Source organism: Zeus faber, assembly GCF_960531495.2.
Source record: "Zeus faber genome assembly, chromosome: 6".
Classification (NCBI taxonomy): domain Eukaryota; kingdom Metazoa; phylum Chordata; class Actinopteri; order Zeiformes; family Zeidae; genus Zeus; species Zeus faber.
The window spans coordinates 517,630-531,222 of record NC_137201.1 but is presented as its reverse complement, the minus strand read 5'-3'; the positions used below and the strand labels follow the sequence as shown (position 1 = coordinate 531,222).

Genomic DNA, 13,593 nt, shown 5'->3' with positions numbered 1-13,593 from the left:
GGTTATTGTAGAGATGAGGCTAGGTGGCATAGCCAGGAGCAGATGGAACACATCATGACAGAGGGCTCCCATCTGACTGAGCGTGTGGACGAGGCTTTTGAAACCGATGCTCGTTAGCCCAACCAATGAGCATCAGGTGTGGCTACTTATGCCACCCCATCCACCGCAGGAACATTTCAATATTCTTCTCATTTATTAACCCCCCCCCACCACCACCAGCTCCACCACCTGCCTCCATCCCTAATTTACAGTGAGCACTGGCAAGTCTAGAAACCCATACTTTTAGACTTTTTTCATGTCTGTGAGTTTATTTTCCTTGGTGTTGAGAGTCAAAGCATAAAGCCAAGGCATGCAACAAAGGAAGCCTCTGTGAGTAAAGTATTCTGAGAGTAAAATCATAATTACGTGTAATCAATATAATATTTCTTGCATCTCATACCTCTTTTGATGAGACGGTTGGCCATCCATGAAGTCATAGGACGGCTGGAGCAATTAGGTCAGGGTCCACCAAAATTGGATCGTATTCTTTCATTTCCTTCAGGCATTTTTCCATCTCCTACTGAATAAAGTTAGCAGGCATCCCTTGTTGTTTTCAGCGCACTGCCAGGGCAATGGCATTAAATGCAACAAGCCAAGGCTTCATCTGAGAAGTTTACTCCACCAGGAATCTCAGCTGAGTTCAGCCCTAGAGATGAAGTGATATTTATATTAAGAGTATTTATATTACACACTATAATGATTAAAACTCATTCAAGCCAACGGGAAATGGTATGTCAAAGTACATGTTAAAGTACATGCTAAGCTGTGATGCTTGTTAATGTAAATATCTAGTAAGAGAGAAAAGAAAAAAAAGAGTAAGTATCTAGTAAACCAAACATGTGCCACCAACTCTTTGCATAAAAGCATGCAGACAAGACCAAACATCAGAATGGGAAAGAAATGTGAACTAAGGCTACATTCCTAAGGCTACAACCTTAGTCTGAACAGTCAAATCGGAATTAATGCAACTTTTATCACTCTAGAGCATGTCAGCGCAGCGATAAATTTAGCCCCTAAAATCAGGGACCGGCAAGCCGAGTGAGGCACACCCCGGCCGCCCCCACGCGGCTGCCCACCACCGTTAAGCAGCGAATACAGTGCGGGGTGGGAAAATAAATAATAGAGAAATAGACTGTGTGTGTGTGTGTGTGTGTGTGTGTGTGTGTGTGTGTGTGATTGATTTCATCCGTAAGCTTGAGCCAAGGTACAAAACTGCCTGTCAACTACTGTGCATTTGCCTGCCATGTTTATGTCCGTACGACAACGTCCTGCATGTGACATCTTTGTTACTTCTGCGCATGCGGGTCAGTTCAGTACCGTGACCCGTTCACAGTGGAATCGGATTTGGGCCACATTTAAAAAACAATGTGAACAGCCAAACAAAAAAATTGGATCTGAGCAATAAATCGGAATTGAGCACTAAGGCCTGCTGTGTGAAAGTAGCCTTACTGACTGGTATGATTGGAAGTTTCTTGGTGCCAGACAGGATGGTTTGAGAAACTGCTGATCTCCTGGGATTTTCACGCGCAACACAATAACATAAACACTGCACATACCTTGTGATTGACCTCTCCTTCCTGCAGGACTAGGCGTGCTTTCCAAAGCCCAGAATAGTAAATTCCATCCTGTTGGGTTTGGTCTTATGAACTGCAAATGGCAATCGACCACTCAGCGGCCGTGGGAGATCAGTTCCACCGTGTGACATTTGGCAAAAGCAGAAAGCTGTATCCAGTTTACAAAGTTTAAAACATGACGAGCACATTGTTGATGCTTTGGGAGCTGATATTCCAAACCAAATTGGATATGTGTCTTGGTGCTGTAATTCCTTTACTTTATCAGGTTCTCCAGCCTCAGGGTCAGCTATCACCTCTGACTCCTCAGTCACCCTACCCTTTCCCTCAAATTCCTAGAACGGTTACGACCTTGTCACAGATATGGTACTGACTGTGGATATTATCCAAGGCAGCTGCAAGAACATCAACATTCAAGGGGACCTTTAAGATGTCTAAAAGTATTGATCCAATGAGCAGTGCCATTAAACTTCCTTTGCCGAGCAGTTCAACAGTGCGGTTGTAGTCTGACAAAATGATGGTATGTACTTACACTGGACATGGGTATGGATGGTCTAGGGGTGATTCTGGCATGCCAGAAATCACTGTTGAGCCTTCTGGAGGTGGCGTGGGCCTAATTTAAAAAAATGCTCACTCGATAACCTCACTGAAAAAACTGATGTTGTCACTCATATTGGTTGTCGCAGCTTGATTAGCCCACTAAGCAATTTCATTGAGTTGAGTTGGGTTTATGGAGATATGCCGGCACTGCCTGAGGTACCTGAGGTAGGGACATTGTGTGTGAAGTGTGTAAAGTTCTGGGTGTAGACCCCCAATTATCAGCACAAGGGTTCTAAATTAACATCCTCTTAATTATAGTATGGAATTATTATTAACATTGATGTCATTGAGGCTTTTACTCAGCTTCACAAATAATGTTCAATCCTTTGTACTTTCAGGCCAGCTGGGACCGGATGACACCAAAAGCCCTAGCAGCGTCTTTCTTCCACCCATGTCAAGTGCAATGAGAGAGAGGAGACTTGTGGACCACCGCCATTCTGTGTCATTCAGATCAACGGACCTAGCAGATGAAGACACCCCTCATTCTCCTTTGCCCAGGCTACGGCATTCAAAGTCCATTGATGAAGGCATGTTCAGCAGCAACGAGCGCTTACAGCAGCTTGTGGCCCCACCTCCCTCCTTACTCAACATCCCAGGCTCAGCAGGGGTGGGAGGTGCTAACAACATTCATAATAATAACTTTAATAGTCCTGACCCAACCATCGTCGGAGAACTCGTCAACACGAGAACAGGCCTCCATCACCACCATCATCATCACCACCACATTAGCCCGCTCAGCTTGCCTGCCAAAGCCTATGTATCATCGTTGTCATCTCCATCATCACCGTCCTCATCCTCCACCGGACAGGGACACTATGTCCACCCGGTCACAGGCAAACCTCTTGACCCCAATTCTCCTTTGGCCTTGGCGCTGGCTGCGAGGGACCAGGCAATGAGAGAGCAAAATCAGCCACTGCCTCTAAAAAGCGACTCACACAAAGCGGACCTCAACAAGCCATTGTTCATAGACACAAAATTCACCAGGTCTGGGGTGGAGGTGGGATTTGCCAGCAACATAGTGACAACATTATCCCGCATGGGACCAAGGGGTGCCCTTCGCAGGTAAGCAGAGGAGAAGACTCACAAGATCACTATTCTCACCAAGCTTAGAAGTAGTACTTTCAAATGTATTAACTTGCACCACATAACTTTAATAACAATAAAATATCCTTGTATAGTACATATGTCCTTATTCCAGGTCAATAACTACCTCAAAACAAATTATTCAAAATTTTGGTGAAAATGATTATCAGCCCCAAGGTGCAGATTGCACCTTGGTGCATCTGCATGTCAGTTTATTACAGCAATTGTTGTGTAAATGACATCAATAACACAGTGACACCCCTGATTAGTGATGAAAAGATGGCATTGAATCAGTGAATCAAGAGTTTTGACTTAATTTCAGTCTGTCTGTCTGTTGCAGTTTGGCAGTTGGTTTACTAGAAACAGTTTTGTGAGAGTGATGGAGTGGCCGAATTTTGAACAGAGTAGTTGGCATTAGCATCTATATGAACCAAGTGGGCTACTTACTCAAAAATACAGGTTCTTGTTTTATAAAACATATGAAACATTTACCAGAAAAATTAAAAAACTAGAATGCAGTCTAAGTCAAATTGGTAATGGCATCAAACTGTCTAAACATTGCCTGTCAGCTTGATAAAGATTGACTTCTTGTCTATGCAGAGACACAACGATCTGGTCAGGGAAAACAGGCTGGCTCTAGCAAAAGAAAACTTCAATAAGATTGATATGGTGTTCAACGTTTTTGCCGGATGAAATTGTGGAGACAACCAATAGCAAAGCTACATTCTTTTGTGACTAGGGCCTGCATTGGGTGAAACTTCAAAATAAACCACAATGTAAAGTTTGTGAACAAACTTTAAGTTGGCTTGACAAAGCCAAGCTGTAATTGACAGAAATATGTTAACATTTCCAACAAGCTGTCCCACAACTGTGTACGACAAACAGTTAAATTGTTTAAAAGATCGACCAATCAAGGAAAGGAGCGGGGCTCCTCCAAATGATATGTGATGACATCTACTTAGTCCAACAATTCAACCCCCAACTCTTTATGACAAATGCTTAAATAGTTGAAGGAATAAAGATTGGCCAATCAGGAGAGGGGGAGGGGCTCCACCAATTGATATGCAACATCTACTTGGTCTAACAACCCAACTCTCTATGACAAATGGTTCAGTAGTTATGAAGGTACAAAGATCAACCAATCAGGCAGGGAGACAGGGCTTAATTGATTGACTTATGACTTATTGACTTACCCTTTCCTGAACAATATTCATCTTTTAGCACAGTCTGAAGCAGCATAGCAAGTTGGGAGGCTCTAGCATTTAAATTGTGGGAGTATGAGGACTTCTGAAAATGTATTTAAGTCAATAATCTGACCCATTATAAAACTGCACAGCAACTTCTGTGTTTCTAGCTTTAAAAGTGTGGGAGTAAGAGCAGTTGCAAAAATGGCCCATTATAAGTGGAAAAAATGGATCAAAAAACAAATGAAAGAAAGGGTAGAAGTCAGCTATCCATACACAAAGGACAAGGAACACACATGGGCATACCCTGAAGATGCCCAGTCATTTTGAAGCTGGTAGCTTCAAAGCTATAGGACGAGTTTTCAGAAAAAAGGTGCAGAATAAAATATAATAATAATAAGAAGAAGATTAACAATAACATGTTGGCTTTCTTTGTCAAGCCAACTGAAGATTAACAATAACAGTAAATTGGCTTTGTCAAGCCAACATAATAATAATAAGAAGATTAACAATAACAGCAAGTTGGCTTTGTCAAGCCAACTTAGTAACCTTTGGATATAGTGACCCATGTGCATTTGAGCAGGTAGACATCCAAGATGGTCATTTCTGCTCTCTCCAGAGAAAATAAATTGTTAGATTTTGATCATTTGGAACCTTCTGTATCCAGATTTTAGGTGTTTTAAGTGTTTAGATACATTTCCTAAATCTCATATTTTTGATGGTTGTATTTGGTCCTACTTTTTTTGTGTCATCATCATCATCAGGTCTCTTGCTCGGCGATGAGGGCGACACCATGCAGAGAGCCAATCAGTTTCACCAATCTTCTCCATTTGGGTCGGTCCAGTGCTAGGGACTCGGTTTCAGCAAGCGACAGGTCCATTTGGTGTAGGTCCCTAGTGACGGCATCAATCCATCGGGTGCGGGGGCGTTTCCAGCCGGCAGCTTTGGGTTGGAAGTGGAGGATAGCGTGAGTAGGGTGATCCGAGGGGAGCCTTTTGAAATGGCCATACCAGCGCATCCGACGCTGTGCTGCCAGGTGGGACGCAGGGTGCAGGCAACATGATGTTGGAAACACTATCTTGCCATTTTATCCCCTCTATTGAGCGCAGTGCTCTGGTGTCAAAGCCATCGATTCTGGCAGCCAGGGTCTTGAGTAGAGGCCAGGTTTCTGCTCCGTAGAGGAGGATGGAGAGGACTGAGGTGTTATAAATCCTTAGTTTGGTCGCTCTTGATATGGAGTGGTGTCTCCACAGAGGCTTCCAAAGTGTTTTCATGGCACTGGCTGCCAGGGCACGTCTCCGGTTTACTTCTGGTGAAATGTTGCCATCGTTGGTGATGATGGACCCGAGGTAGGTGAAGGAGGTCACAAACTCAACCTCCTCTCCACTGATATGCAGCGGAGGGAGGGCGGCACCTCCAATGTGCATTAATTTTGTTTGGGCCAACTGACCTTCAGACCCAATTTGTTGGCCTTCTCTTGGTAGGTTTCCAAGGCTTCTTTTAGCTGGCCAAGAGTGGAAAGGTAGAGTTTGTGCCATTGACACGCACACAGCTTTCAGCATCGCGGTAGAGCTTTTGGAAGAGAGAGGTAATCTTTCTTGGAGCTCCAAGGATGGTGAGGATCTTCCAGAGGGAGGAGTGGTCCACGGTGTCAAAAGCTGCCTTAAGATCAAGAAAGGCAATGTAGAGGTGTCTGTTTTGGCGGAACTCGTGTACCTTCTCAATGATGAGGCGGAGGGCAGAGATCTGGTCCGTTGTGGTGCGGTTTGGCATGAAGCCCGCCTGTTGGGGGCGTCCTTCACTTCTAATGGCTGGAAGGGCCCGGGTGAGAAGTATGCGGGTGAAGATCTTGCCTGGATAGACAGGAGTGTGATGCCTCTGTGGTTGCTGCAGACCATTTTATCATCCTTATGTTTCCAGAAGGGGAGGATGATACCCCTGGTCCAGTCTTCCGGGGCATGCTGAGTTATCCAGACATGATTGATGATTTCGGTGAGCCAGTCAATGGTGTTGTCACCGCCCAATTTCATCATTTCAGTGTGATGTTGCAGATACCAGGGGCTCTGTCATTTCTCAGTTTGGTCAGAGCTTGCATGACCTCTACTTTTGTGACGGGGTCTATGCTGCAGTTGTCATTTGGGCTGGCATTTTCAGATGAAATGGTGAGAGTGGGGTCGGTTTGGGGTGCGGGGTGATGCAGAAGGTTACTGAAGTGCTCCTTCCAGCGGCTGATGCATTCATCCTTGGAGTTTAATATGATACCCTGTGCGTCCTTTACCTGGACTGCCTTCTGTTGGGGGCCTGATTTCACTTGATTTCAAGCATATATATATATATATATATATATATATATATATATATATATATATATATATATATAAATAGAAGTGCATAAAGTTACAAAAATTAAATCAGTTCCATTCACTTCCACTGGAAATGTAATATTTGCATCTAGTCTAATGTTGGACATTGGACAAAAGCAGTCATTCTGTTCACGTCAAAAGGAAAATTATTTATAATGTAGAGTATAAAAAAGCACCAACAAAAATTGTATTAGGTGCTTTGCATTTCACTTATCACACAACACATACATGTATACATGTAAAATGAATTTAATGTTTTGTTTTTCTCATTCCCTGAGAAAACTTGGTCTGGTATTGCCAGTGGTGTGTATCTGGGTGCACACGAAGCCAGGTCCTAATTACATAGAGAAATAAAGCTCTGTAAGATCTGTGCTGCTCCCAAAATGGCATACATCCAAAATGGCACACTAGTATATTATTTACTTATAATACTACATACAACTATTAAAAAAATAATTGCAGAGCGCTGATGAATACCCTTCGCACATTTTAATCTGTGTCTGTGACATATTATACTAACTCAAATTAAAATGACCCAAAAATGTTTGTTTTTTAAATGATCAAGTTGTTGTTATTTTCATTATTATTATTATTTTATTTTTCAGCAATTCCAATCTTGTTTTTTCCAAGGGCAGCTGTAATTCCAGCTCAGTAAGCTTTGCTATTTTTCAACCCAGTTCTTATTAAATTATTGATCCCCATCATTTATAATGTTCATCGCACAAACCTGGCTGAATGCTTTACTGTTGAGAAACTTACAGCTCTGCTGAAACTATTAACTTGAATGCAGTTCAGTGGGGCAACGTTTGGAGCCTCAAAAAAACATTTTAAATGTATTTTTTGAAAAAGGGAATGTTTTGAATAACAGCAATATCACGTTTTATTTCGAGCTACCTTTTTCAATTTCCCTAGTACATCCAAAGCGTAAGGTTCACTACAATAGCTTACCTTCACCTGTAACAAAAATTAAGCGCTGCAAATTCCTTTTTCCAGTTTCCGATTGTAGCCAAAAACACTGTTTTGCAGAAGTACAAGGGCATCAATAAATCCCTTAAATAAATTAAAAAATACACGGTTTGTATTTTTTGTATCCATATAAATCTGTTTTGTGATCTTCTTATTGTTGTAACTGAGATTGAGTGTCTTTAAGGCTTAAATGTCTGACCTACAGAAGCTACAGCAGAGTGGAAAATTGTTCAGCGAGGTTGTGGCAGTTTCATTTGAATAAGGCCTGGGTTGACAAATGGCACACACATTCTTTACCACAATGAGATCGCAGCTACGAATGTAAAAAAAAAAGGATGTGTTCTGCTGAAAAAAATTACTCGATAATCAAAAAAAAATATTTTTCTGCAGTGTTGCAAGTCCTCCCGTTTCGATACATACCAGTTTTTTTTTCATTGATTTGAGCTATTACTGTGCAACTCTGTAATTAAAGAAAGTCTGTTTTGAAAATAGAGTCAAATAAAACCCTTTAACAATTGAATTCTAATTTAATTGAAATATTTCCCCAGGCAAATTACAGAAACCAAATACAAGCCCCCTTTGGCCAAAGAGGAGAAGAGACGCGAGGAGGAGCAGGAGAAGAATATGCTGTTCGACATTGTAGACACATTGCAACAGAAATCGGCAGGTCTCCTTATGGTCCACACCACTGAGAGAGTGCGCCCAGACTCAGGTGGCCTCAGAAGGGAAGGGCGGGGCGAACGAGGCATAGCAGACAGCACGCCCAGTGAATTAAGAGACCCCAACCAGTGCATACCCGCTCCTGCGCCTCCGAACCCTCACACAGCGCCCCCTACCATTAAAACCATCATCTCCATTAGTTTAGCAGAGGAGCCAGTCAAACTGCCGTTTGGTATGATCCCTCCTCCTCCTCTTGCATCAGTGGACATTCCAGAAGAGGAGCTATTCCCTGAGCCTCTCCCTCCACCGTTGGAGTTCGCCAACAGCTTTGATATTCCTGAGGACCAGGGGAACGCCATCACAGGGTTTCTTAAGCAGTCAAAGAATCCCTCGTCCGTTTCAGCCGGTGAACAGACCCAAGCCATTGCAGAACTGCTCAAGCAAGCTCAGGGCACATCAGGGGTCTCTACCTCTGCAGCGCGACAATTCTTCAACGGACAGAATGAAATCAAGCGCATTCCAGCTGTACTGACCAACTGCATGCCTCCCAGTTTCCCTGCTTCCATTAGCCGCGAGGGCTACGAGCCAGTCAGCTATTCCGGGATCGAGGAGGTAGACAGCAGATCTAGTGGAGACCCCCAGATGGAGAACACCAGTACTGTGTCCACCGTGTCATCTATCTCCACTCTGTCCTCAGAGGGAGGGGAGGCTTTGGACACCTGCATTGTCTACTTGGATAGTCAGTCTTTCCCCATGTCCACATCCATCAGCAAATCCAGCAAAAGTGGCAAGCCCCTAGTGCACAACATGCTTCTGCATGCGAACAGCAGGGATACAGGAAAAACACCATATGGCACCTCCAGGTCCTTCAGTGGCACTACCACCATCACGCCTCCACCACCTGGGGAGGTGCCCATAACACCAACCCAGCGGGTTTCCCGTCTATGGGGAGAGAATGGGGAGGGTGCAGACCACCTTACGGGCAAAAGTGGTAACACAACAGAGTCGGCAACCAGGACTGTATTTGGCTCCAGGTAAGAAGGTTCATGTTAAGTTTGTAGCTTTTGTTTTTGTTTCAGTGCCTGTCATATTCTTTTTGATTGAAATGAATAAAGTGGGCCACATTCAAATGTATTCGAATTGTTGTTGATTGGTCCTATAAATTCAATTATGGTTATTACCTATGCCAACTTCATTACATAAACAATTTGTTTGTTAATTTTTATGTACCACGCTGATTAAGACAGCTGAAAAATTACAAAAACGCCTTACTATTACTGAGTAACTAGTGCAGACTACCTTTGTTTATGTCAATATTTTTTGTATCCTTTGACCACACTTTTTGAATGGGGCTAATTGTTTCTTTGTTTGCCCCTCTTCAGTAATCCTCCTTAATTTGGCCCCTTTTTCAATGATAAAAAATTAACAAGGTAATAAGGTTATTTATGTAGTTAGTTTTTTTTATTAGGTTTACTTTCTGTACTATTTCAAGGTTTCATTCTTAGTTTCATCTTAGTTTTATGAGTTCCTGGCCATTCCCATTTAGTTTTATAGTTCATTTAATATGTAGACACCATGGTCTATATTAAACTGTTATACAGTACATATACATGTACACTGTAAACAGCATATACCAGTCTAGCGCATTCATTTCTGTGCTGTTGGGATGTGACCTTTATCCACAAAATCAAGGATATTTATGAAGATTCAAAGACATTTTAATAGTATTTCCATTTTATGACACATGGTTTTATATTTCATATTCTATTAACATGTTCATTTAAATCAATGAATTTGATTTTTTTTATTGTTTTTTTCAATAACATTTGAACATGTTTTTTTTTTCCACTTCACTTCCAATTCCAACCAATTCCATTGGTTAAGCTTAAATATATGAAAACATAGGACTGGTAATAAAATACTTTAATTTAATGTTTCCATTTTATACAAATTATTTTCAAGTTTCAAGGTAATTTGCCATTTGTGATAAATACATTGGAATTTGCATTTGTAATTTATTTGTCATAATTCACCGATAAAGGGACCGTAAACAAAACAAAACAACATTTGTTCAGACATTAAAGCACAGAGATTGATTGTGGTGCAGTTCTTGGAGCTACTACATGGTGCATATATATATATATATATATATATATATATATATATATATATATATATTCAGATGCCGTATGTCATTGTTGTAAATGCTGAACCTGTTTTTAAGGCTGAGGTATCTCCAAGTATGCTGGAGAGGAGAGAACAGTGCGAAGGCAGGGCTCTTTGGTGATGTTTTGAGCCTTCTTGTGGCACCAACTCATAATGTAAAGGCTCTCTATAGAGGGTAGGTCTGTGCTAGTGATCCTTTCTGCCACCCATTACAATCCTCTAAAAAATATCCTCTGGATAGCTTTTACCGTCTATAGCAGTGTGGTTACAATACTATGTTGCAACCCGTCAGGATGGATTTAATGGGGCAGCGGTGCAACTATAGCCCTGGTGGCTATGCCAAACCTCCTAAGGCACCTCAGGAAGTAAAGTGTTCTTTTAAAGGAATACTTAAGATATTTTTTCAAGTTTATCCCATTTATACTCATCCCTCATGTAGCAGGGAGGTAGGTTTCATTATCATAGTAATCTCAACCATTCAACCATCGGGAGTAATGTCAAGTAAAATCCACTATTAGTAGAATGGTTTATGAAGAAGTTGATTCTGTCAGGAATGGTCTCCATTAAAGGCCATCCCCAGCCAATTTTACATCCTGCTTTCCAGCTAGATTTTTTGATGGTGGTACATTTTGTAATTGAAAGAAAAACATGAGCAGCGATAACAAGTGAAGGACAAAGCATATTCTCACAAATGGTATGGGCTACTGACTGATCATCAAAAGGTTGTAATTACCCAACACAGATCAAGTTTGATAAGACAGATTGGGTAATCATACAGGGGACAATCAATCAGTTTGCAAACTTCGGAATATAGCGAATGTGTTTACATTGATGTCATATTAGAATCAGCTCTGATTTAAATGGAACATATTCAGTGGAGGAAGACGTTTACTTACAATGTACTCTTGTCTCTCTCCTCCTTCAGGGGCCCAAATGTCCCCTCTCGGGTCCAGCCGCACCAAAACACAGTCACCTTCGCCTCCATGACACCATGTCAACAGGTTTCATGTCAACAGGTGATTGGCAATCCAGCGGGACCGTGCCCGAACCTGAGGTCACCGCCCCCGGTCCTGTCACTTCTCGATGCCTGTGTGGCACTGGCCCCTTCGACCCTCCCTTCCTCCACATACCCCTCCCTGCCTGTGTCAGTCTCCACGCCCTCGCCTACTCTGACCGACCTGTTTGGCCTTCCCACCCCGCCTCTAAGCCTGGGCACAGGACGCTCGCGCTCTCCCTCGCCCCTCAAGCTCCTCCCAAACACCCCTGTTGCCGTCGGCTCGACCTCTTCGGCCCTGTCGAACAAGCCCTTCGCCTCAAAGCCCCTCCTCCTCTGGAGCAAAGCCGACGTCGCTGACTGGCTCGACAGTCTGAACCTGTCGGAGCACAGGGAGGCTTTCTTGGACAACGACATTGAGGGCAGCCACCTGCCATCACTGCAGAAAGATGACCTCATCGACCTCGGGGTCACCAGGGTGGGGCATCGCATGAACATCGAAAGAGCTCTGAAGGTGTTGATCGAGAGATAAAAAAACAACAACAATTAAATTAATGAGTAAGGAGGAGTGACACAGGAAGATTCGCTGGAGAAGAAATATATATATCAAAATAAGTCAGCCAGGGAGGCGACCAAAAACAGCGGCAGGAATAATTGATTTTGTTCGTTGTACAACTGGTGAACTGGTGAGACTGGCGGACTAGAAGGTTTCACAGTCCACACATTGAAGAATGAATGGGAGGAAAAATCTGAAAAAAGTGTGGTTTCAAGAAAAGTACCAGTTAAAGCACAAAATTAATTCTTGTCATCTAACGGTGATTCCCTAACTTTAGGCGTCACCGCACGTAAGAGTAGCCAGCAGATACAAAAAAAAACCAAACATGGAATTAAAAAGGGAAAAATTTGAAAGCGTATGTGTTTTTTGGGACAAAACAGATATTTATGGTTTCAGTTTACTGTTAACAGATTAGGTTTAGGAAGTAAAGCCTCAACCACATCAGCTGAATGCAAAAACCCACCTGCTGCTGAAGTCCAGGCCACCTTTTCTACCCCTGAGACTTTTCACCTTTTTTTTGGTAAAAATTAAAGAAAAACTCAGAAAAAATCAGCGCTCTCACTGGGTGTTCCGATTTTTCTTCCTTACCTCAGAGCTCTAATCGTAAAAGGTCCCTCCCACTCCCTTACCCACCCTTCGACCTAGTTGTGAACTTGTCACATCTTTTCGTGAACCTGTGACCCGGTTTCTTCTCTTTCACTATCCAGGACACTGTGCCGTGTAACACTCACTTTAACGGGTAATTCCAGTCTTCCACTCTTGAGATGGAAGTTGAACTGTTTTTTATCAGTTTGCTTCTCCGGTCTTTGGAAAAAGGGAATTACTGTGGTCAGACGGAAGAAAACCAGTGCTATTAGCTATCACTTTTAATCCTCTCTCCATTGTCTTTACATTGTTATTATTTTCCTTTTCTCTTGTGTCAGTATATCCTCAAGGAAACTCAAGTAATTTTAAAACTTCCATAGGCTGAAATCGGGTTCAAATTAGGTGAGTCAACTATGCCGGCAAACATAAGAGGCCTTTTATTGGTCACGGTGCAGAGACACTTTACACCAAAAATTTTCAGACAATAACCAAATTACTCCTTAAGCTAAATAATAACAATTATAATCAGAAGCGGTCTAGCTATTAGTTACATGTGCTCAAAAAGACCTTGTGTCCTCTAAGCACCCTTAAGTGTTCCTGTTATGGTTGCCAATCAATACTAACCATCGTAGCTTCTCCTTCGCCATTGGAAAGGGAGGGGTGAGGGGTGGTGTGTAGGGTGGGATTTAGTTTGTTGTGAAATTGTTGCCATATAGCGGCCCCGGGAAACACATTTGGGGGGTTACATGTCTTGCTCAAGGGCACAACAGCACGCTACAGAATAGTGCTTGAGCTAAAGTCTCAAAGTCTTATCCAAAATCTGTTT

At 42.5% G+C, this 13,593-nt stretch overlaps 1 protein-coding gene across 1 annotated transcript in view; it reads left to right on the top strand.

Annotated features, from left to right (window-relative positions):
• The window catches only part of LOC307231569 (SH3 and multiple ankyrin repeat domains protein 2-like), a gene marked incomplete at both ends in the record, with an annotated part of 31,141 nt that extends 18,983 nt beyond the window's left edge, over positions 1-12,158 (top strand). The window contains 3 exons of the mRNA XM_080002333.1: positions 2,549-3,272; positions 8,355-9,500; positions 11,558-12,158. Coding sequence (XP_079858459.1) covers positions 2,549-3,272; positions 8,355-9,500; positions 11,558-12,158 — 2,471 coding nt within the window. The remainder of the gene's footprint in view (positions 1-2,548; positions 3,273-8,354; positions 9,501-11,557) is intronic.
• Positions 12,159-13,593: the final 1,435 nt, after the last annotated feature.